Source organism: Meleagris gallopavo, chromosome 1, assembly GCF_000146605.3.
Source record: "Meleagris gallopavo isolate NT-WF06-2002-E0010 breed Aviagen turkey brand Nicholas breeding stock chromosome 1, Turkey_5.1, whole genome shotgun sequence".
In the NCBI taxonomy this organism is placed as follows: domain Eukaryota; kingdom Metazoa; phylum Chordata; class Aves; order Galliformes; family Phasianidae; genus Meleagris; species Meleagris gallopavo.
Window position 1 is genome coordinate 77,325,946 of NC_015011.2, and position 27,861 is coordinate 77,353,806.

At 45.4% G+C, this 27,861-nt stretch overlaps 1 protein-coding gene across 1 annotated transcript; it reads right to left on the reverse strand.

The window, feature by feature from the left end:
- Positions 1-27,852, reverse strand: SIDT1 (SID1 transmembrane family member 1). Its single transcript, XM_019618423.2, has 24 exons — positions 27,732-27,852; positions 26,643-26,813; positions 26,449-26,494; positions 23,584-23,685; positions 22,403-22,486; positions 21,756-21,849; positions 20,137-20,208; positions 19,667-19,760; positions 17,955-17,998; positions 14,655-14,726; positions 13,052-13,200; positions 12,541-12,614; positions 11,391-11,457; positions 10,299-10,372; positions 9,592-9,715; positions 8,742-8,859; positions 8,039-8,175; positions 6,864-6,972; positions 5,710-5,786; positions 4,547-4,593; positions 2,628-2,733; positions 2,218-2,328; positions 1,341-1,454; positions 1-1,237 (listed from the first exon to the last, which is right to left on the reverse strand). Exons 2-24 carry the CDS (start codon positions 26,702-26,704, stop codon positions 1,175-1,177), a joined length of 2,040 nt encoding a protein of 679 aa, XP_019473968.1. The 5' UTR covers positions 26,705-26,813; positions 27,732-27,852; the 3' UTR covers positions 1-1,174.
- Positions 27,853-27,861: the final 9 nt, after the last annotated feature.

Sequence of the window (27,861 nt, forward strand, 5' to 3'; positions counted from 1 at the left end):
CTCAAAGAATACTTTTTAATTCAAAATTAGCAAAGCAGGTCACACTGTAAATGCAACACCTGCAATAATTCATACCTTACTCTTGTTTTTTAAATAACTGAGAACTCAGAAAGAACGCAAAGACATTTAAAAACTTCAGATGCAGAAAATTTGAAGAGGTGGGGGAAGAAGTTTCGTCCACACCTCTGAAGAGCTCAACCCCAATGCTCCCAAGACCTCCTCCACACCCCCCATCCAAAGTAAACTTGGGGGAGAGGAAAGTCAGGGGCTGCTGGACAGCTCCCCTACTCTCCAATCCTTCAACGAGGCTCCCAGACTGGGGCACGCTGCAGGAGCCAATGAGGTGCCCAGCACATGAGACTGAGGCCTCATCACTCCATCTCTCTCATGGTCTCAGTGCTTCTGGTGCTGTAGAGGAGAACTCTGCACTGACAAGCAGCTGCACAGGAGCTGCTGGAGAGGAGTGGGGGGGCTGTTAAGTTTGTACCAGTGAGAGCAGCTGCAATAGCAAGGCAGGAGGCTCTGCCTCTGGCAGTGCAGCTCTAGTCCCTATCTCCCTGAAACACTGCAGCCCCTTGGATATGTTCCTGCAGTTCCAGGAGGAGCTTCTCCAACAAAAGAACATAGTTCTCCACTACCACCTCTGCCTGGAACCTTTTGCTCACTCGGCAGCTGCTCTGCATGCTGGGATTGTGGTGGGACAGAAACCAAATGCTCCCCCTATGCTGCCCAAGGGGCTCTCCAAGGGCAGCAGTCTGCAGGGTCTGGACACTGGCTGCTGACACAGGAGGAGCTGCAATGCATTCTCAAATTCGCTCACTAGAGAGAAAGCAGAGCACGTCACCCTAGAGGAAAGGAAGCAAAGATCTTAAATATGCTTCCTGTCCTCTTCCTCTTCACCAGCTCCAGCACCCGCTGTCCTAACAAGCCAGAGGGCTGCAAATGCTAGGTCATGCCTGCCCCAAGGGGTGTGGTGGCAGGGGAGCCAATGTTATCTTCCCTCCTGGTCCTGCCCCAGTTACCGCAGCACCCACTCATGCTCACTGTGGGTCCAGCTCCTCTGCTCCCACAGGGCTGCAGGCCACTGAAACAGGCTCATTCCCATGGACACCGGTAGCCTGGTGCCTTCAGCCAAGTGGCTTGGCACACCTCCATGCCTCTGTCCATCCGAGGTTCAGAACACCGGGATCTTGTCCCTGCGCACCGTGTCCAGATCATCATCCAGGGTCAGCAGGACCTGGGAAGAAGCTCAAGGTTGCAGGTCTCGCTGGTCACCTCACAGTTAAGGAAAACAAGGAAGAGAAGGAGAGGCTGAGGCCCCACAGCAGAGCAGGACTTACCAGAAAGGAAAAGAACAAAGCAGCTGCAGAAAGGAAGTGCCAGACATCATGGTCATCAAAGAAGCCCAGCAGGATGCATGACCGGTTCTTCTCTCGGGACTCTGCTGGAGTCTCCTAGAAGAGAGAGCAGGCAGTCAGGACTCGACACCAGCACACAAAGGACCCTGGCCTTGTACACAAAGCCCTCTGGAGGATTTCCTGCCTTAACCTTCTATGAAAGAGCCAAGAGTAACGGCTGACATGAGATGAGGACATGACAGGTATGCAGTGCAATACTGCACAGCTGGGAATGGGTCTGAAACCATGGTACACAGCTCAGGAGAACCCCTATGGTCACCACATCTGATGTGCAGCATAGCACAAGCTGCAAAACTTCCACTGGATACTTCTGCAGCAAGCCCCTCACTGTCATGGTGATGGAGAAGGCATCCGGTCTAAATTTAAGAGCCTCCCAGGTCACATGGGGTCCCCACAGCCCATGTTTTTCCCATTATTCGTCTCTCCAGGGAGAATTTTGCCAGCTATTTTTGGTCGGGATTTGCTCCATTGTCTTCAGATCACCAGGTAACCCTATCTCCCATAAAGAGGGCCTCAAGATCATCACTCCACAGTGGGTATGGTGGTGATTAGTTGACATTGGACTTGATGACCTTAGAGATCTTTTTCAACCTTCATGATACCATGCACAGTTATTTTGGCCTCAGCACAGCTTCCTGCACTCCTTTCCTGATCTCGGAAGGCAGACCAAGTCTCCTCCCCCATAGTTTTTTATTTTTTTTTTTTTTTTTATTTTTTTTTTTAAAAACAGAAAAAGAGCAACAGGAAGGGAAGACAAGAGGCAGACACGGACAGAAGGATAGCAAAAGGGAAACGTTACCTCCCAGCTGCTGAGGGTCTGGAAAAAGAAGTAGAGGGCAGCCGCCCACACCACTGCTGTCGCCACAATGCAGAACAAGGGAATAGGCAGGAGCTTCTCAGAACTGCGGATCTACAGGGAAGGATGTAGCCTCACAATAAGTGCTTCCCAGGGGCCAGAGCCATGCACGGTGGCAAATAAGCCTGGCCTGTCCATCTCCACAAAGTATTGCCCACCCAGGAAGATGCAGTCCAGCCAGCAAGATCACTGCACAACATCCCCTCCCCAACAACCAGTTCTTCAGCTCACCCCAAGTCCCACACAGGACTCTCTATGCCCATCTGCAGAACCCAGACTACAGCTGAAAGGAGGCTCATACCATCCCTTTCAGAGATGGGCACGTGCACGACAGCTACAGTCACCTCTTTTACCTTCATGATGATGTAGAAAGCCAGGTACAGCAACAGATTACAGATGAAGATGCCCAGTATGTAGGAGGCAAAGTCTCTGGGCCGATACACCAGCCCAAAGATAGCACTGAAGGTAGAGAGAGAAGAGACATTAGACAGCCTCTTTCACTGGGGACACGTACATTCCCTGCTGCTCCTAACCCACTCAGACCACAGGACATGGCAACACTGCTGCAGCCTCCCAGTTTCCTGAAGGAAATAGTGTTCACCTCAGCTCCTTACTAAGAAACAAAGCAAAGCAAAACAAACCTACTCATCCACTGAGAGCAACTAGAGATGCCAGAAGGGTAAAGGGGTTCAGGAAGGTTGGACACTCCTCAAGAAGGAAATCTTGAAGGCACAGGAGCAGACAGTCTCCCTGTGCTGTAAGATAAGCCGGTGGGGAAGATGACTAGCATGGATGAACAGGGAGCTTTTTCCTGAAGCTCCAGGAAAAAAAGAGAATCTACCTCCTATGGAAGAAGGGATGGGCAACTTGGGAGAGAGCAGAAGCTGGGAGGAGGGAGGAAGTGTCAAGTGCCTGTGGATAGGAAGGCCCTACAGAGGGATCTGGACAGACTGGATAGCTTGGCTGAGGCCAATGGAAAGAAGTTCAACATGACTAAGTGTCAGGTCCTGTACTTTGGCCACAATAACCTCAGGCAACACTACAGGCTTGAGGCAGAGTGGCTGGAAGACTGTGTAGAGCAAACAGACCTGGGGATATTGATTGATGCTTGGCTGAACAGGAGCCAGCAGTGTGCCCAGGTGGCCAAGAAGGCCAATGGCATCCTGGCTGGTATCAGGAATAGTGTTGTCAGCAGGAGCAAAGGAAGTGATCACCCCCCTATGTACTCACCCCAGGTGAGGCTACACCTTGAGTAATGTGTTCAGTTTTGGGCCCCTCACTACAAGTGAGACATTGAGGCCCTGGAGCGTGCTGAGAGAAGGGCAATGAAGCCAGTGAGGAGTCTGGAGCACAAATCTTATGAGGAGCAGCTGAGGAAACTGGAATCATTCTGTCTAGAGAAGAGACTCATTGGAGACCTTACCACTCTCTACAATTCCCTCCACAATTTTGTGAGGTGGGAGTTGGCCTCTTCTCCCACGTAACTAGAGAAAGGACTAGAGGGAATAGCCTCAAGTTGTGTCAGGGGAGATTTACATTGGACTTCAGGAAAAATTTCTTCTCTGAAAAAGTGGTTTGGAGTTGAACAGGCTGCCCAGGGAGGTGGTGGAGTCACCATCCCTGGAGGTGTTCAAGAAACGTTTATATGTTGTACACAGGGAGACAGCATAGCGAGAAAATATTGGTGATAGGTGGTTGGTTGCACTGGATGATTTTGGAGGTCCTTCCCAACCTTGGTGATTCTGTGATTCTGTTATATTGCACTGCTTCCACCCTATGGCCAAACAAATCTCACTCAGTAGGGCTTGGCCCCAGATCTCTGCATATAGTAGAAGGCATATCCTTGAGAAGCAGCTTTTGAGAAAAGCAGGAGTTAAAGGCAGTTATTTTAGGTCTTATCCAAGAGCTTGACACTCCAACCATGTAGCTACTGCTGGGCTCTGCAACTGTGTCAAATGTCTCTGTCAAGTCTCCCGCAGCTGAACTAGGCTGGAGCTCCCAGCTATAGAGGATGTGTTTGCATCGCACAACATAGCACTGTTGTATCTGGCCAACCCTGGGCGAGCTCGGTCCAACAAGCCACTAGACAGCACCAGCAAAACACTCAGAGGTGCCTCAGGTATCTCTGGAGCACACTGCAATCCAAACTGTTGCAGAAGAGCCCCAGCACAGAACAATCACACCGTTGCATTTCCTCCCTACCCCAGGCCACCTGTATCAATACTGAAGCCCATGTACACAAGTAGGCAAAACACCCCACCCCACTACTTACAAGGACCAGTTGACCAGGTTTCCAACGATGAGCAGCACCATCCTGTCCTGAAGAAAAGACACCAATGATCACATGAAAGCAGAAAGAAACACAAGTGGACTTGGCCTCAGAAATTCAGGCTATCATTGTCTGAAGGTTTGGAGTCTGGTTCCTGTAACTGCACATGTACCTGGCTCTTGTGTTTGCTGCATGTAAAGGAGTATTTGTGAGATGGATGCTGCTCTGGCCCTCATAGATTTGAAGAGAACATTGCATAAAAGAGATTAAGCATCTAAATAGAAGAGTCAACCCCTCAAAAATCATTCTCAGAAGATTCACTTGCCTGCAAGTCGTTTGGTTAAGTTTCCACTGTTTTCCTAGTTAACTTCCTTCCACATAAAAACATACTGCACAGAAAAATGGCATGTTTGAAAGAGGTGGACAGCCTCCTGCACATATCCGTGGAGCCCCCCCCCTTTTTTTTCCCCTTTAAAACCAGTTTCACAATTAACAAGGTAAGAATTCCAACTATAGAGGGCAAAATAGATACATCTGTGTTTCTTACATGTTTGTTCTTACACAGCTACTTTCATGAAGTAGCTATTTCAAGCCAGTCAGGCTTACTTTATGCCTGTGTGCATCAACTTTGATTGCAAAATTCAGTCTGATGCTTACTGTGAGACTGAAGAATAAAAACAAAGTAGAATTTATGAATAAAGATCTAATTTGACTTCAAGCACTAATTAATGCTCTATGCTGAGAAGAAAGCAATCACTAGGACGCAAGGTAACAGCTACTGTTTCTTTTTTCCCCCTCCTGTCAGCCCCAAGACACTGTAGAAACCACAACAGTCACTGCATTCCTTAGAAAGGATGTACTGCACTGAGTCTTACACCAATTCCTTTGAGCTGATGTCCCTAGAAAGAAAGAGCAACGGCAAATTCTATCACACTTGTGTCACATTTGCTCTGATGTTCTATTCACCAGGCCATAGATCAAGGAAGTTCTGGTGGAAGTAAAAAGTTCCAGCAGAGATATATAACTGCACACTGGTGAGAGGTAGGGGAGAGAAGGGAAGCAGGCAGCATCACTTTTTTTATAATAGCCACAACCCTCTCTTCTGCACACTACCTAGAAAGCAAACAAATGCTGAAGGAGGTGCAGAAAAGTGAGAAATCACCTACCATGTACATTGGTCGACTGCACTGCTGGATACAGTCCGTGTACAGCACCATTGCTGCCCGTCGAAATATCCCCAAGTCTGCCAAAGGAAAGGACAGAAGTCAGTATAGCTAGAGTGAGCTCCATAACACCTGCTAAGTAAAGATGCAGGCACACACTGGCTAAGGATCCAGTCTATGAAGGTCAGGGTGTTCACAGATTCATTTCTTGCCCTCTGGGAGTAGCCCATGCTGAGCAGAACAGCAGGTGGACAGTGTTTGGTCAGAACAACAGGTTAAAAACCAAACATTCTTGACCCTGGTGCTGCTCAGAAGTCAGATAGACCCTGTCTGAATGCAAATATGTTGGCTTTGCAGCCACTCCTCTTTAGGGGATATGTTCATGGAGGAAGGGGAAAAGTGCTTTCCATGGAACAGCGTGGAGGGAGACACAGGAGACCCTCATCTCTGTTGAGAGTGGTATAGAGAGACAAAACACAAAATGCCCCTGCTACAGAAAATAAATAAAAATCACTGCAGAATCTCCTCTGGAGAGCCATCAGTAGCAATGAAGGCAAACAGACATGCATGCATGCAAAGGTCCCTTTTTAGTCACAAATGTGGAGTTCAAAAAGACTCCTATGTTATGATAAGGGCTTTTCTGTGCTACATCCCTTTCCTAGGAAGGAGCAGGCCCTAGCAGAGCTGCTGGCAAATAAACTTAATTTCTCAAGAGCCAACCCCAGGATGGCACGCAAGCCCACCTTCCACACGCATCCATGCACCCCCAGCTTCTCCACCACTGCTCAATAATTTCAAAGAATGGGAGCTGCTGCCATTTACCTGAGTCAGGGCCATCTGAGGCAGACAGGAGCAGAAGAGGAAGGAGAAACACATTTGTAAGCAGAACACATGAGCCAGGCTCCCACTAGACCTTCTCTTCCCTCCCCATCCAGCACACCCTTCTGGAGCATAGCTCAAGAGACAGCAAATGGGTCCTGTTGATTCCCGTTGTCCGGAAAGCAGAAGCAGGAAAACTTCAGAGGCCAGGAAAAGATAATCCCAAATGCAAGTGCTGGCCACAGGATTGGCCTTACAGTTCTACCCAAAGCCACACAGGTGATTTGCAAAGATTCAATCAAGAAGCACCCACAAAATAGTTTGGTTGTGACACTTACCCATCTTGAAGCGGCCCATGTAGTAGATCTGGGTGCTGAGAGCCAGTGAGGCCAAAACATGGATCAATGAGAAAATGACCCAAAACCACATATCGTTTTTCCCAAACACCTGAAAGCAGAGATGTATTGGAAAAAGAAAAAAGGAAAAACCCTGGGCATGTTACCAGCAGGCTGCTCCTTTTCTTTTCCTGTATCATCACAGAGCATTAGACAATCCCACTGAGCATGGAAGAGAAAACCCTATTATCTTTCAAGTCAAAAATCAAGTCTATAAATCCAGAGACCAGGAAAGCAAAAGGAGCTTAGCACTTCTGGAGAATAAGCTACTACTTCTGTATGTCCCTTCAGATAAGGCTGATGACCTTGAAGGACTGCAACTGGCTCAGGAAGCAAAAACACTGGGACCCCTAAGCCAGGCAAGCTCTCCCTGCAGAGCTAGGCAGCAGCCCCCATGGCCAAGAGAGAAATTTTACAGGCAGTCAGGGAACCAACCATTGCTTCAGCAAGTGCACTGCGGCAAATCCAAAAGTACACATTGTTTCTACTATAAGCTTTTTGTTTATTTAAGGACTGGAAGCTAATTACCAACCCAAGTTAATGCTGTGTTAAAACTTTAATATTTCCATTATACATTGAAGAGTTCAAAAACTCTAGTCTGCTGACAGGCTACAACTACAGGCTCCCCTCCTCTGGGGCCGCAGAAGGTGCTTGAATGTCTCAATTTGCATGGGGGAAAACTAAGCAGAAAAGCCTTCTCTTCATGAATGGAAAGAGGCACATACAGCTTAGAATCTCCACTCTACAATCTGAAATCATCTCCCAACAAAATATTCACCATCCCATAATAAAAGTCCAGCAGTTTGAACCTAGGCATGCAAATCTAGGATCACAGAAGGACTTCGGATGGAAGGAACCTTAAAGCCCACCTGGTTCCAATCCCCTGCTGATAGCAGAGCTGCCACCACTACATCAGGCTGCCCAAAGGCCTATCCAACCTGGCCTTGAACACCTTCGGGGATTGGAGGTGCCCATCAAGCAGAGTAACAAAAAAAAAAAAAGTACTAGGAATGCAAGTACAAGTAGCTGCTTAACAGCTTTATTGAGCTCTGATGCTTTCCCTGGTCTCCCCACGCATTTCCTCCCCAGAGAAAAAGGCAGATAAGAGGAAGCCATACCACTCCGAGGACAGCGAGGCAGATGACCACAGCAAACGAGGCATAGGCAGAGTAGGCACTAGCATTGATGTCTGGGTGGCGGGTCTGGTAGAGCTTAAGCATGCAAAGTCCCGCAATCATGTACATAAAAGAGGTGTCTGTGGAAGGAGCACAACAGAAATAGTGAAAACAGGTACCAGCTGGCTGAGAAAGCTGCTCAAAGCACATACAGTGAAACTACACTACATTGTACAGCAGCTTGTGCTTTGCTTCCTTGCAGGACATCTGTGCTCCTGGGCAACAAAGAAAATAAAGAGGCATCAGGGCACAGAAACAGGCAGGAAATTACAGAATGGTTGAGACTGGATGGGACCTCTTGAGATAATCTGATTCAGATCCTCTGCTCAAGCAAGATCAGCTGTGACAGGGTTGTCAAGGGCCATGCCCTGTCAGGCTTTCAATATATCTCCACAGGAAACCACAAACTCCGAGCAACCCATTCCAATCTCTGCCCACCCTGCCAGTTTTGTTTTGTTTTGTTTTTTCAAAAAAAGGCATTCTCCTGTCTTTGAATGGAGCTTCCTTTTTTCATCTAAAGATGCACTGTCTTCTGACCAAGCCTTGAAGCTTTGCAAGAGTAGAAAGGTGAGAAATACTTTTAACTCTGCAGGAGATAGAGACGGCAAATCCTTCTTCAAGCACAAAAGAAGGCAACTTGTCTTACCAAACTGGAAATTAGAGTAATTGGGGCAGACATGGTAGCAAGCACTGAGCACCCCTTCCATCATCAGAGCAATGCCCATAGCATAGAAGAGCCCAAAATGCTTTGGGATCCCATAGTCCTAGAAAAGAAGAGGCAGACAGAAGGCACCCTCACTGTTCTGATCACAAGAGAGCTTCCACTCTTCATTACCTCAACCCTCCTAAGCCCCCACACTTGTCCTTCAGCCCATATGTAATTGTATCATACTGCAGAGCTGGTCAAATCCACCAGCAGCAAATCCAAAATTACAGAGAAACTTCTGGTCTGAAGACCTCAGTCTCTTGGTACTGATGTCTTGAGACCAAAAATCTCACTGCAACACACATTTAGAAGGATGCTAACTAACAGGCCGCACTTTTCACAAGCCCCATTAGAAACATGTCTAGCTTTTAGTACAAAGGAGCCTCCTCCTCTTTAGAAAGCAGATGGTCTTCTCCACTGCCTGTTTCATCACAGGACAAAGCAAGGATCCAGGCGTGCTCCCATCCAGCTCATCTGCCCCAGTTTTTCCACAGTGAACAATGGAAGAAGAGCCACAGGAGTCATTCCTCAGCTCATCTCCCAGCCTTTGTGAGTCCAGACCGGGCAACAATAGCAACACAGACACGCCACAAGCAGCAAAGTGATGGAATAGTAGGTGAGAATGTGTTCCACCTCCATCTTTTGTCAGGGGAAGAAAAAGAGGATTCCATCCTCCAGCAAGCAAACTGAAAAGCATTCTCCAAGCAAACTGAAAACCACTGTGCATTACCCTTGTTGCTTCCATGCTGCCCTCCCTCCCACCACTAGTCCCATGCAACCATGTACCCACTAGGGTATAGACATCTTTCATCTCCATGGCCCGACGGTGGAGAATGTCTCTGCGCAACACAATGAGGAGAAAGAGAAAGCCCAGCAGCATGTGGCCCACATTGCTAAGGATGTTGTTGAAGGCACTGCAGGGAAAAAGAAGGTTTAAGACAAGAGCATCACAGAAACAGGAAGGTGAACCCCAGGCCACAATAAACTGAATTCATTTAGTTCCCCACCACCACCATCCTCCACCTCAGCAGCTGCCAAACACCTGCCAGTTTTACGCAACAGAGGACAATTTCAGGCTGAGTACTTCATTTGCCTCAACTGATTTAACACTTTCTCTGTGAGATTCCCAACTCTAGATTCTCTTTGCACTCCAATGTTACGGTAGAAAAATGCTGCACTGAAAGGACTGTTCTGAATTGCTTTTCAGAGCTGCTCCTCTTTGAATACGTGTGAAAGCATCCAAAGGAGTACATAAGCCCACTACTGGTGGCAAGCAGTTTTGCTGGGGCAAACCTGGTACCACATAGGCCTGGATGCACATCTCACTACAACAGAAAGCCACTGCTGAGCTCAACAGAAAGCTCAGAGAGACTCTGCTCAGAACCCTAAACTCTTGGTATTCTTTTCAGTGTGGTTGCTGCGAACCTGGTAAGGAAAAAACCCTGCCTAGGCACAGCATGAGGCACAAGGCAATAATGCAGTGACTGCAGGACTCACCTCAGCACCCCAAGTGGATGAGCACACAGAAAGTTGTAGTAGCAGATGTCCTGATTGCCTGTCACATTCACTACCTGGACAGAGTGGAGGTGGGAGAACTGATGTTAGCAAGTCTCTTCTGTTTGTACGTCTTTGCATCGTGCATGCACTGTGTTTACACGAGTTTGATGTGCCATACTGCAGATACAGCACCTGAAGGCTGTGACTCTGCAGTCACTACATCCTGCAAACAGCTTTTCAGAAACCACTGCAGTTTAGAGCCCGCAAGGTCCTGAAAAGCAGCAAAGCTAGCAACAGCAGCTTAGGGTACTTCAAACAGGACATGTGGCTGAGCCCTTGACCAGCTGAGTTTCAAAGCAGTCTTTTTGTTCTCTTTGCCTAGTTTCAGTACTTAGTGCAGAGCAGAGACCATGTGCCACTGTTCCAGAAGAAAGTCAATATGTAGAAGTGAAATCAGTTTGGTAGGATGTAAAGATGTATGTAGGGACCTGGAGGCAGCCCAGCAGTAGCACTACTATAAGGGAATAATGACATCTGAAAATGAAGATTTTATGAGCAAGAGTCGAGATGTTGCCACAGCCCATAGACCTGACAGCAGTCCTTACAGAAAAGGTACTTTACATTTGCATCCTGCAACACAACAACAAGGGTGAAAAGTAGGTCTGCTTGCAAATCTCTGAGTAACAGCTCAGGGCGATGGAAAGCAAAACAAAACAGAAAAAAAAAAACCACACATCATAGCCAACTGCATTTGCTTTCAGCAGATCTCCAGAGAGGATAGCAGGTTCCTCCTGACTGCAAAATAAAACAGGCCCCTAATGAGGATTAGGAAAACAGAGGAGAGGGGATCTGCAGTCTCTGTTTTCCAGGCAGAAGCAGCAGAAACAAGCTCAGAAAGCTGAGCCAAGCTAGCAGAGTGACCAGAATCTGGTACAGAGAGCAGCTAAAATAATCTGCCCTTCAGAGAGACAGCAGGATCCCCAGGTCACCTCAATTTTACTGCAACTGTCATCCCTGTTAGCCACATAGCCACAGAGTAGGTTCAAAGGCAAGATGACACCAAATACTGGTGACAGCCACAGGTTGACGCACCGTCTGGTAGGTGATGACAAGCTGGATGACTGGCAGGGCGTAAAACACTGCAATGGTGATGATGTTCCTGCAGAGAGAAGGCAAGAGCAGCAGTTACAGCATTATTAGCACACACCCATCTCAGAGCCTTACAGTGCAGGTGGAGAAGTTTGTACATCCTGTTGCCTAAGGGCACACACCCTTCTCTCCCAGCCACAGCTTTATAGCAGCTCAGATTATGATCCTCCTGAAGTAGAAGAAAAATGCACTAATGCAAACAGGAGGCAATAGCAAGAACACAAGAAGAGTCAGGATGCTAACCACAAGCTTTTATATTTGAGTAGCTAAGTAAAAAAAAAAAAAGATTTGCATTGGAAGGACCTTAAAGATAACCTCATTCCATACCCCTCGCCAGAGGCAGGGACATCTCCTTCTAGATCAGGCTGTCCAAGGCCCATCCATCCTGGCCTTGAACACCTCCAGAGATGGGGCACCCACAGCTTCTCTGGGCAACCTGTGCCAGTACCTCACCACCCTCTGAGTTAAGAGCTTCTACCCAGTGTCTAATCTAAACTTAAATCTACCCTTAGTACAAAAGGAAACTGTTTTAAACTATCACTACACTGCTGATAGAGTCCTTCTCCAGCTTTCCCGTAGTCCTCCTTTAGGTACTAGGAGGCCACAATGAAGTCTCCCTGGACTCTTGCTTCTTCGCACTGAACACCAATCTCTTTTGCTCCAGCCCTCTGATCACCCTCATGGATCAACTCAGATTCAGAGTCACATTTCTTGTACTGGGAACCCCTCCCTGCAGTACTCCAGGTGAGGTATCACAACAGCAGAGGAGGACAATCATCTCCCTCAAACTGCTGTCCACACTTAAATTCCTCCTTCCCCAGTATGTTTCAGCACATTGCTTATTACCACACTTTAAAAAGCTAATGAAAACCAGTAACTATTGCCAGGATCACATATGTACCAGCCCACAAATATCCACATTTGAGGTATGTGGGATCTGCAGTGACTGCTTAGAACAGAGTGTAACAGGACAGCTGAAAGAATGTCCCTCGAACTAAACAGTGGTTCAAAAGAAGAGCATGTGGACATAGCTGGAGAGCTTACAATTAGAGACTAGATCCCAAGATCAGGCCTTACCAGTTTGTCTTCTTACCAAAAATATATTTTGTATTTTTTGCTGACAATTCTTCGGTCCTTTCTGGACAAGTCTGACAGATAGAGGAACACCTAAAACATTAATGGGGAAAGAAAGAGGGAAGAAAACAAACAAACAAACAACAAAAAACACCAGAAAAGAAGTAGTGAAAAAGCCAGCAGAAAAATCTCAATGTATTTATAAAACATGCATCTTGAGTCACTACTCCTACTGAATATCCAGTTACCATTGCACATTATTTTCTCCCTAGGCTGTTCCACCTCCTTGTACTTTCTTGGACACACTGGGATTCCTCCTCCTTTCTCAATTGTTCCTAACATATTCTGATTTTCCACATTAAGTCATTCACTTCAGCAGTATGTTTAGCACACCAGGAAAACTTCTTAGACTCTGAAAGAACGCTAAGAAGCACGTTCATCTCTATTAGATGAAATCCAGCAGAGCTAAGTGGAAAGTTAAAACCCACAGAGAGTGACAGGTGTTGGTCCTGGCCATGTGCCAGCCATACCTTTGTGCGGATGACATTTTTATCACTTTCAATCTCTGGCATGGTGTCGAAGTCGCTCTCTTCCTCCACAGAGCTGTCTGTGTCAGAGCCTGCTGGTGGCCCATGCTCAGGGGAAGAAAACTGCCGTCCACCACTGGAGCTAGACTCATCTGGAACAGAGCAGGAAGAAAAGAAATAAAAAAACAGGGTAAAGGCTAAATCCTTCCAAACACAACAAGAAAGGTGCCCAGATATCAACAACGATACACTGGGAAAAGCTGATATGGTCATTTCAAGGAAGAAACTTCTTCATAGTCACAAACCACACACTTTTGCTCTACTACTTTTCACCTCTAGCATTTTCTACTTTTTACTAGCCTTGGTTCTGAAAACCAGAAGTCTGAGACCAGCCATACAGCTCTAGAAAAAGCAGCAGGCTGTTCAGAGATCAGGAACATGCTGACCTAGTTAATCTCCAGATTTTACATAAGCTTTAGGTCTCAGCCTTTCTAAACATACTGTAGAACAAACACTAAAAAGAAAGAATGTTGAATTTTCACAGGAAGCAGAGCATCAGCTTTACTCCTACTGCACACACAGTATTGGTCACTCGCAGGCTAGAGGGATATACTCACATTTCCACCTCAATGGCTGAGCTCCCAGCCACTCCTTGCCCAGACTAGAATGAGCAGAATACAATCTTCCTTCTCATCTCCCAAATGCTTTTGAAGCATTTCAGGGGTTGAGGGAAGAGAAAATTAACCCTCAACTCTTTTCCATGATTTAGTTCCTCCTGAATTTTCCCCCCAAAACCTCATGAAGCTTCATTGAGCGTTCAGAGATATCCCACCTTCACAGCCCAATATCTGGGTCCCCAAGCTGTCAAATCCAAAAGATTATGACTCAAAAAATCCATAGCATTGAACTGTTCAATACCAGTCCCTCCACAGTAGGGGAAACAGTTCCAAGGAGACTAAGAAATACCCTGGCAAAGGAAGGGATTTACCATCATCCCAGATTAGCAGGGATTTTTTTTCCCCCTCCCTCTCTTCTGCCAGTGCACAGTTCACCTATTGAACTGCATGATATTATCTCTCCACTAATGAAAACGCTGGACCACAAGGAACTCTTGTCACCGTCCTGTCTATCTGCACACAAGCATTAAGCCTTCCAGTGAAGAAGCATGCTTGGGTCTAAAAATAGGCTCCATGAACTCATAACCAGGACTGAGGAACTTGGTTGGAAGAAACCTTTTGGCAAGTCCCTAGTCAACCTGCCTGAATCAGGACTACCATCAACACTTGTCTGATGACTGTGGCTTTGTCTACCTGAGTCTCAGTGATGGAATCTCTCTGAAAAGCTCTTCCAGATATCTGCCATTTTTTGGTGGACATTTCCCTGCCTTTTCCCCTACTCTCAAAGTAGAAACAGGACATCCCCTAACTGCTTCTCCCTCCTCCCTCTTCCCCCTCCTCCCCATTTTAAAATACTTGCAAGCAGCTACTGAAGTAGCTTGTAACTTTATTCCCTTCTGGCCTTAAAGCACCAAATAATTGCAAATCTGTGCCTTCCCCTGTCCCAGACAGGGCCCTCCCTCTGTCTCCAGTTCTGGAAGACACAGTACCAATAGCACCATAGCTGCTTCCTTCAGGTGTGCTGGCTGTGATGGGGTGTGAAGATGTCATAATCCCAGATCCTGCAACAGAAACAGACCCAAAAGAACCAGTTAGCTTCATTATAGTGCTTCAAAACATCTCTTAGGTGAGTGCAAACAACTTGAAGAGCTGGAGAGACTTGGAAAAAGCAGCATTTCTCCAAGCAGATACACTGTCTCCTTATAGAGCATACCATATGAAGGGGAAACCCTTACTTTGCAATATGAAAGACTCATTTCCTCCACTCTCCTCACAGATACTGTCAGTCTGATTCACAAATGCATGAGTATCCAGCAGACAGCAGAGATCACATTACAGGGCTGCAAAAATTGGCAGATTATGTAGCAAGTCCCATGGTATTCAGAACACCCTTACAAGTTTCCTATTCTTCTCTTCCTTGTGTACTGATCTACTCAAATAACATTACCTCCAGTTAGACCTGCAAAAAATCAGTCTTTGGCAAGACAGCTGCTACACAGTTTTAACTAAGGAGAAAGCAAAAATGTTCCACGCTAAAAGTGCTTGTGATCTTGTGCTGGTGACAAGAGAGACATGTCTTTGAGGACTGACAAATCCCCGCCTCCCTTCCACACACCTGAAGCAAGGGCTGCACCTCCCAGACAGGTTACACTGGGATTTCTCTCTCTTGGCTCCACACTCCTTTTTGTCTGGTGCCTGTTTGATCCTTGTGACAGTGCTTAGATGCTGAATTAACAGGCAAACAGTACAAACACAGCATGCTGAACACCCTCACAAAGGGATCAGAGCTCTCCCTTTCAGAAGGAAAGGAGCAAGAGCAGTGACAACAGGACTGCACCTTCCTCTGGTGGTAAGTAGCAAGACTGGACCTGTTCCTTGTAAAGCATCACAACAGCATTGTGCCAGTCAGCAGCAAAGTGGTACAGGACACAGGTCAGTTTTAAATTACTGCAGCCTTCCTGCAGCCTGCCATTCCCAAACTGTGTCTCCAGTTTCCTGGTATCCGACTTCTTCCAAACTGACAGGCACATCAGACTCCTCTCCAAATACCAGCTCCAGGCACCTCTGTAACATCTTACATGGGTTTTCATAACACTTCAATTAACTACATAACAAATTAGCCCCCAAACCTATTGCTGCTCAAGCCTTATTCCTCAGCAGGTGAGCTCCCACATAGCAATGACAATGAAGTTTTAAGTCTAAATCACTCCTTTCCTTTGGCACATTTGTTGCTCACTGTGCTGAGGGCAAGCACTTGATCACCATTTCAACTTCTTTACCAAGGCAACAAACAGCTCAGAGGATCATCTAAAGTGGGCAATGTGGCATGGACTAAGCACCCCAGAGAACAATAGGATACGCTGCAGTCACCCCACAATACATCCATTCACCTCTGAGCTCATAGGACACAAAGAAGATACACCTTCTGCTCCTCATCTGCTGTGCAACACTCCATCTCTTGCAATACAGCTACTCTGCTGCTTTAAAGTCATTTGGAAATACAGATTACTGGGAAGAGTGCAAGAAAAGCATTTTTCCAGCATTCGCAGCACTGAGACACATGCAAACTTCCTACTCCCATCATTCCTGTCCCACAGAGATGCTCCATTCTTACACTGGAGCAAGCTTTTTCCTCTCAAATGATGCATCAACCTTCTCTCCTGAATATCTTAGAATGGCTTGGTTTGGAAGGGACCTCAAAGATCACAGAGTTCTGAACCCCAGCCATGGGCAGGGTTGCCACCCACTAAATCAGGCTGCCCACCTGCCACCTACCCAACCTGGCACTGACCACCTCCAGTATGGAGGCATTCACAACTTCTCTGGGCAACTCATTCCAGTGCCTCATTGCTGTTTCAGTGAGAAAGTTTCCCCCTGACACCTAGTCTAAATCTCCCAAGGGAAGATCTTAATCTGGACAAAGCAAGCACACCAGGGAGAAAATGCAGCCTGCCGTGTCCCTACCAGTCACTTCAGACTCCACTCACCCTGTAATTTCAGTCCCACTTCCCAGTAGGAGAGTGAGTCAGCAAAGTAAATGCAGCACACTAGGTGTGGTTCCTCCAGCTATTGTCTCCATCTGGTAGTGATGATGTGGAAGGAGACAGAAGGTGTCCCACCAAATTAAAAAAAAAAGTTAACCACAAATGCCAGGCATAGGACAGGCGGCAGGAGCAAAAGGGACTCACTGAGTCACAGAGTATTCAAATAGGCAGACTAAGAATTCTCAGTTTCTTGGTGGGGGAAGGAAGAGGAACTGATGGAGAAGACGGGAACTAGGGCTACCCTGGAGGAAAACAAACTCCAGTGGTTGAGAAGAAAATTTAGAGAAAATTTGCCCTGAAGTACAGGGTGAATGTGAGTTATCAGTTTACATGCAGTCAGACATGCTCTGAAAGGACACAGCTGAGAAAGAAACAGCTTCCCCAAACTCCTCAGCACAAATGCCCTTCACACTGTTCCACAGCCCCAAGACCTGCTGTTGTTTCACAACAGGATCCATCCCCATGACATTCAAATGTTTTTAAAGCACTAATGCTCAGTAATGCTAAGTAGAAGATACGGGAGACTGAAGAAGCTTCAAACTCTTGCTGCCAGATCATAAAGTCCTCTCATTCCCCAGGAGAGTGGTATAACTGTTGATGCTTCTTTACCTCCAGACTTTGAATGCTTTGATCTATTTTTAAGGCACAAAACACTTAAACAAAATGAAACAACCAGCTTCCCACACCTTGCCAGGAAGCAGAAGCCCCTAGTGTCCCCCATCCACATGAAAAAATTACCATCTTTCACCAGTAGCCTCTCAGATGCAGCCATGGTTTTGCAACACAGAAATCCACAGGATGTAGAAACGTGGATGCAGCATAAAGCAAACAGAATCCAATACCAAACTAAATAACACAACACTAGCAGTATTAATCATTCATTTACTGTTCTCTGCAAATCCCAATTAAAAACAAATTTAAATTAAGAAGTGAAGAGAAAGAGAGACTCTATACTTAATCCAGGCAGAGGAATAAGAGCTGGGGAAAAAAAAAAAAAACAAAAAAAAAAACACAAAAGCAGAAATTGAAGTGCAAGTGTCCAGACCATTATTTGGAGCACCCTGCTTCAAATGACTTTCCTTGTAAGGGTGAGAGGAATCTAATATCTCAGCAGTATCAGAGATTGTGTGGTGCATGACCAAGGAAGGAAGGAAGAGTTGAAAGGAGAAAATACTTGACAGACTGTCTGTTTCTTGCCATGCCCAAGATCTATCTTGCTCACCTAACACAGAAAAGAGAGCTTACCATTCTCAGGACTCAATCTCTCAGCTGAAGCCTTCCTCCAAACCCTGAAAATAAGTAGACAACACTCATGAGACAGTCAACAAATGCCACTGCCAGCCAGCCAGATTATCAGCCAAAATGGTGCAAGCATTAAAACTAGAGGATAACAACAAAAATCCAAAAAAGAAAAAAAAAGCAAAGACTAGACTAGACGTGATTGCCACGACTGCTCACTGTCTAACTCTCCAAATTCCAAAGTATCAGAATTTTCCTTCTTTGGATATGCACCACAGGTAGGACAATTAGTTACAGGATCACTTCATCCTACACTGCTCAGTATACCGAGAGAGACTCTCAGGCCACCTTCCCAAACCCAACTGTCTCACTCAGGGGACTGAACACATGAGAAACCACTGAAGTGAAAGGTGGCAGGAGCCAGAGCCATGCTTCTGCTTGATGTTTAAAAAGTCAATACCATTTCTTTCAGCAGATTGCCAAGATGCAGAAAGCAAGAAAGAAAAAAAAATTACTTGCAGTAAGGAAAAAAAAACAACAAAAAGTATGCACGTGTCCATGCACAAGCACATACACACCACTTCACTGAACTGTTGTAATGAAAAGTTAATTGAAGCAAAGTTTAGCCAAATATCCCATCTTGAACTTTTTTTTCCAGAACACAATACTTTTTAAGATCCCTTCTTTGAAGCAGTTGAAAACCTCTGCCATTTTTAGTCTGAACAGCTCCCTTAAAAATCAGTTCACACAAAACCAACCTGCTATCTGCCAAAGGCTTTTCTCAGCTCTTCTCACATCAACCTTTGCCCAGAAGGCCAGGAAAAAATGTAGAAGAGATTCCCTCCCTCTTGAGCCTCCACACTTTGGACAAAGGATTTGTTTAACTGCTATTGCTGTCTACACAGGCAGGTGTGGCTGATCCCAACAAACTCCACCATAACCCACAACCCCAAGAGCATCTGCTATTCCACAAAAATTTATCATCTGCTACTGGTTACTTGACCTGCAGGGGTAAATCTTACTTCCCAGGTGGGCTGCTGTCCCCTTTCTGCTCCTCTAGTCTAGATTTCACACAAGCAAACTTCAAGGTCACCATAAGCAAGTAACAGTGGCTGGAATAGCCAGGAAGAGTTTTACTCTTCCCCCACTCCCAGGAGCAACCTGCCATGGCAGCTGTGTCCAAGTTCAGCTCACTTATGGATATTCACAACAAAATTCCACAATAAAAGCCTAGGCATCAAGCTCTGGGACAGGGTATGCAGGTCAGGAAGGAAATAGGCACTTTGAGACTCCAAGGCCACATTTTGGTCATTGATGCCTTTTAGTACTCGGTTCAGCATTTCAGAAAGTGTTTTGGTTCCCCAATGCTCTGGACCTCATAACCCAGAGAGGCCCCACCACAGTTCCCATCTGTCACCCTATATCTCCATATATGGAAACCCAGAGGATGGGACACTAGAGGAAAAAAAAAAAAAATACAACAAAGGAAAGAGCCTTAGGTTTTCATCATTGTACATAACAGAGGAAGAAAAGTTTTCTGGCTGAAGTTTTCTTTCCTTCACAGTTGTCTCTAGGAGCCCACTGAATAGTCTGGGGCTCATTTCACTGCTCTGATCAGATGCTAGCTGCCACCCTAACTCCAAACACACTGCAGGATGAAGCACCTCTGAGGATAAAGAGAAACAAGAAGGCTATTCTTGTAAATAGCCTTGACTTACCTGATATAGTGTACAAAAGCAACAACCACTGAGCCCACGTAGAAAGAGAGGAAGCTCAGGAAGCTAAACAACATGGCCTGGATGTAAACAGACTCTGAGGAAAGAGAAGGCAGCAGTCAGTTCACAGAGCAGGGACAGCCCTTCCCAGAGTCTATGATCATGCCCTACTCTTCCCAACACCACTTGGTGACAACATGCAGTCCAAAGAGTAATTAAGACCTATCTGCCTTTTTCAAAGGAGGTGCAAAAACCTTTTGCAAGGTTTGCCTCCAATTTTTCTGTCCCTGGCATAGCTAGTATGTCTATAACACAGAAGTTCCTTTCAGGAGCAAAGGTCTCTAAGTCAGCAACAGTTTCAACTCCTCTGTTGGCGCTCTCTGCACCACCCCATCACAGGGCTGCCAGCCAAGCCACATCCTCCTTCACAAAAGTGCCAGGTCCCCACTATAGAGCTGCAAAGAGATACTAACTTTTAATAGATGGCACAATCGTCACTTGAAGGTTCTTTGTCCGCTGTAGGTTCCAAGTACGGTTGACATTTCCTGTGAGATGCAAAGGTACAGTAAACAAAGACAATCAAGCCTTAAAGATCTCTGGCCCTGATCTCAGTTCTCTGTATTTGCAAAAACACCAGGGTCTGGCTTTGCATGGTTTTGCACCTTTCCCAGACTTGCCAATACACAGCTTTTTCCACATGTTTAACCCTTTCCCCCCCTCCATCCATAACTTATTTTTCATACTAAAAAACTATGGTTGAGCTTTCCATAAGTTGCTCAAGTCTAAATGCTTAAATTCAAAAGCGCACCTCTTCTGCTCTTTGACTAGTCCCCAAAGTGCAGTTTCTCTCACTAAAGTAGCTCACACACCATTTTTGCCTTTGGACAAAAGGCTACTGGCAACACAGTTGTGAGCAGGGAGCTGCTTGTTGTCCTTCAGCAAAGCTCAGTACACTCCACCACTATAGTTCTGCTGACAGCTTAGAATAAGAAAAATACATCTGAAAAATGACAGTTTGGAGAATAGTGTGTGGTGGTAGAATTGCAGGAGCCCAGAATATCTGTTGTCTGTAATTTTGCTTTTCCAGAAGGAAGGAAACTACCTGGCTTTGAGGACAGGAAAGTCCCTGACCTAAAAAAGAAAAATAAAACTCCAGCTTCTTGTGAGGACAGCTGTGCACCCGCTCCAGTTTCAGCCATCACAAGAGTAGTAATGACCACAGGCAAGGAAGTGGATACATTTATCTTTTGGCTGGAGAAGGCACTAGAATCAATCTCTCAAAATTATTTCAACAAGATTATTACTATTTCATGCTGCCACAAGTATAGAGCTGCCACAGATTTCAAGATGGTAATGGGAGTAAATGCCTTCTGCAGGACTGTTATCTGGGCTTCCATGCAGGCAGGAGAACATAAAGAAAAAAAGGTGGGCAGGGGGAAGGAAGGAGAAGAACAAGAAAAAAAGCCATGACTAGCACTGCCTAGTTATCTCCCATACCTTCCAAGATATTAGTGACTGTAGCAATTGGACAGATTAACGTAGTGGAAGGGCAAAACAGGAATATAACAGCAAGGGGACCAGCACAGAAAGGATGGTACTTTACAGGAAAAGTAAAAGTGATCACCCCTCTCCAAGGATCTAGGCTCACAGAAATGACTCCACAGGAGAGGGATCTCCAAACTGAGATCCTTCCATGGTGCCAGTCAGCCCTTAAATGGGGTCTAAGAGAGGTGCAGCCAGGCTCCACCCCTTCTGGTCACACAGCTGAATTGTCTTCACTTGTGCTCCCAGGGCTGACCTGGACCTTTCCCCACGTGATCAATCAGTGGTTCAGGCTGTGATTCAACAGTTCCCATACAGTGACCCCTCACAAAAATGCATAATCCCAGCAAGTCACGTGCTGTACTATATACAGACGTTCCCTGCATGATAAAGACTAGTTAATCTGCCTGTCAGCAGGTTTTTATTTCATCCTTCCTATCTGGATAGAGCTACCTGGCCAACCTGCACCCTCCCACAGTAAGGCTCCAAAGGTTTCCTGCTACTCCATAACCCAGACAGACCAACAAAATCTGTCCCCAGCACAACTTACCATGGATGGAGGAAGGCACAGAACCCCCACAGGCATAATCCTCTGGCTTGATGACAAACACAACAAAGAACTGCTCACCTGGAAAGTCTTTTCTCTGCACAGAGAAGACAAATCCATGAGAAGTGAAGGAGCCTCTCACTCTGTACAGTACAGAGGTTGTGCTCCAAAAAGCAAGAGGTCAGGTTTTAATTGCTACACATACAGCAGCTCTATAGAGACCTGCCTGGTCTGAACAGAGACCGGTTTCTTGGGATGCTCACCTCATCCTTGATGACAAGCTGAGTTCACCAGTATTCAGTACAATCATTAGCCCAATGTAAGCAAACCAATGCTAATGCATTTCTTTTAATTAATGCAAACAATCTACCGAAGCTTTGCTTATTAAAAGGCCATATCACCACTGCTCAATGGAAAAGACAAAGCTTCAACAGAAGATCCTTGATGCTGCAGCCATGCTGACCAATAGTCCCAACACCTAAGATGTCTACCTAACCAACCATAAGCAGTTTCGTGATCTAGACAAAAATCTCTTCAAAAAAAATTATTAAAAAAAAAAAAAGAAGAGAGAGAACTAGGGACGCACAGGACAAGACACTGAAAAGCATCATTGGGACGAAAAAAGTATTAAAAAAAATAATCAGTCTCACCTGCACCGTTATGGCTGCCTGCTTTGTCATAGACTGGTAAACACCATTGAATTCCACATTATGGTCCAAATCATACACTGGGCACTGAAATAGACATAACTAAGGGTCAAGCTAAGCATCAAGATAAGCACACAGGTGGATATGAGGTGACAAAAGGAACAAGACAGCCAGGACTCATTCAGGAGTTAGAAAAACTGCTCTAAAGACACCATTTGCTTGCACTCTCTCATCATCCTTATAGGAGAGCTGCAATTTAATCCTGATCAATCACTGTGCCATTCCCACAGAGCAATTTGTTAATTCAGCTGTACACTATGTGCATTGCATGCTCTGTGGTCTGCACCATTTGCAGAGTGCTCATTCTCATTTCACTCTTTTCCACTATAGTTCTTAGTTCTGTACCAGCCAGACTAAGAAAATCACCTGCTACTGTTTCCTCCTCTGCCCTTCTGTCACTAAAGTACAGAAAAGTACTGCAGGAGTTGATGTTAGCCATTTATCTCCTAAATACAGGTCTTAAAGGCAAATGCTGGGACAACAGAGCTGGTAGCCAGGGCATTTTGCACCTCTCACTGTTTTGCTTCTCCTTACATCACTCAGGGAGATAAGAAGTGAGGAGAAATGGGGGCTACTTCCCAGCTGTGAGCTACAGCCAACCTCCCAGACAGAGTACAGCTGTTACCTCCTTTCCAGGAAAGAGAACGAACAATTGTGAGAGAGAATAAGATTGAAATGGAAAGGAGGATAGACCTCATGGCTAGAAACTGAAGTTCTCCATGCTGTCTTGAGCAGGGAGAGAATTAAGGCAACAGCACTGTCCTCTTCCTCTGCTGCCAGCATTCCACCCAGTGTCACCCCACAGAGAAACAGACGTGTGTCATGAGGTAGTGGGCTGTTAAACCTCAAGAAGAGAGCACGATAACAAGTGTCCTGTGGACAGGCTGCAAAGGGACAGCTTGTTCACTTATTTGCAATAAAAATTTCGGGATGAGCTGCTAGAACTCAGTATCTGTCTTTGCCTCTTTCCCACAGGATTTTCACTCCTCCTTCAGAAACCACAATCACCACAGAAGGGCAAAGCCTTTCATAGGGCTTTTCCCCTCTGATGTGGCACAGAACTTCTCTCTGAGGGGAGCAGAGCTAGGCAGACAGCTCTTCGCCCTCCCCGTCCTCAGACTTACCACAATATCCTGGACGGAGACAACTGAGCATGGGTAGACTGCATCAGACACCACTTTAATGATGACTGAATCAACATCTTGAGGAAACTTGTACAGAAAATACTGAGGAGGAAACAGAGTACTGAGAGTTACAGTCCAGAAATGACCCCTGCCAGTAGCTTCAAAGCTTCCCTAAGGCACCTGCATGGCCACATCTCTGCTTTGGGTTGGATGTAGCAGGCTTGAACAAAAAATCAGATTTCAAATATTAGCACCTTATACTACAGAAGAGCAGATTAAACAGATGGAGATAATTCTTACCTCCCTTTGGAGCATACTATTAATCACAGACATCTTCAACATGCAAGATGCAGCATAGCCTCCAGACCCCTTAAGCTTTTTTCCACCTGATCAAGTTAAAGCAACTTCATTTCCATTTTTATAGTCTGTTCCTTTCTATATCACAAAGAGCAATTTCCAGATGTTCCTATACTACTGTCTGGACTTTACATATGGAGCATATCATGGAGTTTTATCTCAGATGGGTTGCCTCAAAGAGTGACAATGGAAAGTATTAAGTCAAACAGCTGAACTCAGTCAAGACTTCCATAAATAAATGCTTGATACAAGACTACAGGATTTTGGTTTGTCTGGCTGGATGGTTTCAAGTGCAGCTGGGAAGGCAACAGAAGAGTTCTCTACTCACTTCAACTTGGAAAATAATTCAGCTATAGCTCTGAAAAAAATTTAAGAGAATAACATCTGGAAATATTCTTTCTTTTCCTTCAGGTGGGAATGCATGCTTACATGCTTTGACCAAGTCCACAGGACAATCTTGCGGGATCAGGAGATGCCCTTTCCTTCACAGTCCCTGCAGGGGCCTTTTCAAATTTGGGCAAAAAATGTCCCAGGGAACATGGTTATTTGCATATTTACCCAATAAAATACAATAACCAACCAACTGCTGGAGAATCAGAGTCTCAGTGCTCACATCAGTGGGCAGGCTTGCTGCAAGGGATCCTACCATCTTGCCCCAAGTCAAGAACCCAAGAGCTCAGTCTCACAGGCATGGCTACCACAAGGGCCTGATGGGGTACCTCATGGGGGATGCAAGGCAGATAACTGTCAATAACTGTCACCAATTACCTTCCCACCCTTCCTTATGATCACTTGCAGCTGCAAGATCTGTTACTTCTGCAGCCAAAGCATGCACAGCCTAGAGGGAAGGGAGCTACTATGGCCAGGTGGCTCCTGCCATGTAACAGAGGCAGTGCCACTTGGCAAAGACTCTTTATGTAATATAAAACTAGATTATATAAAGCAGAATTTCCCTGCTCCCTTCCCAGGAAGTAGGACCCTAGACTGCAAGGATAGTGGTAAGTCAGAAATCATTCAAGCTTTCCCTAGTTTGTCTATTTCTACTACAGCATTTATTCCCACCACTCTACTCCAAGCACTGCTAAAGGAGCACTGGCACCGAGATCACAAGTCATCAGAAAATGAAATAAGATTCCTTGAGCAGACTATTCTGGCAGTTTGAGCTTCCTGATGACTGGAGTGTGCTACTGATAGAAAGCTTTAGACACTGGAGGAACAGTCGTCAGGACCCCTCAGTCTTTTTAAACTACAGGTACAGATTTTGTACAGAATTTCCATAGTGAGTACTGAGACCAATAGCTCTCACCTGCATGGATGTGTGGTATAAACATATCCAGTCAACACTCCAGAACTTTATGAACTTACCTAATTTCTCTTCTCACCCTTAGGCATACACTGCATTCCAAGTGACAAGTCCTTTGATTTTTAAGCTTGCCTTTTTCCAGTTTTAGGGATATTCCAACATTTACCTTGATTCTGAATGGTCTTTCATTGCAGATTGCTTAATGCTTTGATTTACAAAAATAACAGCACTATATCAATTAAAAATCACTCATCTTGCACTCTGGCCTTTAATTAAAGTCACCGATCTCATACTATTAAGCATAACAAATAACAGACTCAAGTCACAACGCTACATCCCAGGTTAGATCCTCAGTACTCAGCATTCAAATTACAAAATCTTAATTAAAAGAGATTTTATAAAAGAACCAGTACTCTCTACATCTCTATAGAATAAAATGCTGTATTCATATGCCACACAACATAAGACGTTTGAGAACAGATTAACTGGGATGCTTGATAATAGGAGTCTTAAAAATAAGTGGCATAACTAACAGTGATTGCAACAGCAAAAACAGAGCACCAGATAGCCTGGGTAAATTACATACTCTCCCATCTCCGCAACCTCCTGTATAACTATAGCTACTGTCAACAGCATTTTCATTCAACGGAGGACATGTACTTTCTGCAGGGCATTAAACAAGGTTATTTAGCTGAATGTGCTGTAAATGTGAGCTCTCTCTACTGAGCTAATAACCAGATTCATCAGCCATTTCATTTACCACCTCACATCTTGACTTGCTACCCTGAACAAGAAATAGCACTTTGAGCTCTGCTGGACCTTAACAGCAAATTTGTTTTTTTCTGATGAAGGACTGCATCTTAACAAATCCTGCCAGAGCAACTGAACCACTGCTGCCTGGAATTAAACACTAGTGCACACTATCTCACTTCCCAAGAAAGCACAGTAGCCTTATGGTCTCTGAATTTCCGGAACTACATATACCATTCCTTTGCTCTTGTCATAGTTTTTAGTTTTGCAAGAGGACCCAGACATACTACTACCTCTTCACCATGTCCACAGAAAAAGTTCAATAGGAAGGAAACTCCCCTGCATCCTAGGAGGGAAACAATCTAGTCTGATAAGGCTTTCATCATCTCTAACAAAGGATGATATGAATCATTTAGATATGGAAAGACATAAGAAACACTAAGAAGGCTCCTTACCTGGGGCTGGGAAGGGCTGGCAGTGAAGTTAAAGGGCTTGTTGGTCCTAAAAAAGAAATACCAGCATACTTTCAGAGCTGGATTATACACAGAGTACCTTTAGAGTAAGAAAGGGAAGGTTAGGTAGAAGGACCAAATCCCTGTATGACAGATACATGAAGCAAATACATTTGCATTCACACATTCCAGCTTACTCAAGTTGGAAGCTCTCAAGTCTGGTCACTAGCAGTTCATATGCAATGTTAAATGGTGCCATAGAAGCGACATCCACAAATATGATCTGGTCAGATGGTCCTGTCTCAGGTGCTGGCTCAGATGGACAGAGAGTCCGACTCACTTCTTGGTAATTGTAGGTCCTCTGATAGCTGTAACAGCCAGGAGAAGGAGGGAAGGATGGAAAGCAAGAGTCAGCAGTTAAGACATTGCTTTACAGTACTGCAAATGATAGATTTTTCCCTGCTTGCATAAATTAAATATAGGTCTTGGACTTTCAGCTTATTCTATCTTTCATTCAAACTCCACCTCTGTTGCCTTTTGTGGTCTGCACGTACGACTGGCCATTCTCAGTATCTCACTTTCCTCAAGACTGCCTGTGCCATCTGCTGGTTTAGCATTTCTGCCACTTGCTGGGTTCACAAAGAACACCCCAAGAGAGATGCTGTTGTAACTATTCCCTAAATCAGACAAGACACTGCAGACTTCCTGCTACTTAGTGCCTGTATTTCACTTACAGGCTGAAGCTTTGCATCTCACATGGTCTAAGGTGCCCTCAGAGTCTCCATACTTGCAGCCCCACTAGCACTGAGGTTGCTGAGGCAACACAAAAGGATCAGAAAAACAAGGAAAATATCCCAAAACAAATCACCACCCTCAGCCTCAACTGTGCTAGCATGAAAAACAGAGAAGAGATCACACTCCCCAAATGCACTGCAACCCAGTAATTAGGGGGATCTGGCAGTTTTTTTCAGGGCCTGGTCCAAACTAAAGAATAAGAACTACCTGCACTCAAAAATGACAACAGTGGCATTTGTAAACTCTTCTGAACAGTGGCACAGGCAGATCCACAGCAGACATGCTCCTGGTACTCTACACATAGCTGAGAAATGGAGCAGACTGCCAAATTTGAGGTTACATACCAAATTTCTATGTTCAACTGACAGTGATCAAGCATGGTTTGCAACCAAACTGCCCACACACGCAGCAAGAGCTAGCACCAAAAGGAGGATGGTGCTGGATATAAATGGTAGACCAACACATTACAAGGCAGAGGTCCTAGTACTCACAGGCCTCGAAAAATTAGTGGGACCTGCCATGACAATACTCCCTTCTGCTGACGTACTACAAACAGGACAGGGTACTGGAGATTCTCCGAACTGCTGTTCACATAGACACGCACTGCATCTACCTGTGGAA

Coding starts and splice junctions, on each gene's coding strand:
- SIDT1 (XM_019618423.2), bottom strand. CDS start 26,704: ATGGCACCATTTAACATTGCATATGAACTGCTAGTGACCAGACTTGAG. Junction 13,201..14,654: donor AAGCAGCTATGGTGCTATTG/GTACTGTGTCTT, acceptor GCTCTGTTCCAG/ATGAGTCTAGCTCCAGTGGT. Junction 1,455..2,217: donor AGACCCTCAGCAGCTGGGAG/GTAACGTTTCCC, acceptor TCTCTCTTCTAG/GAGACTCCAGCAGAGTCCCG.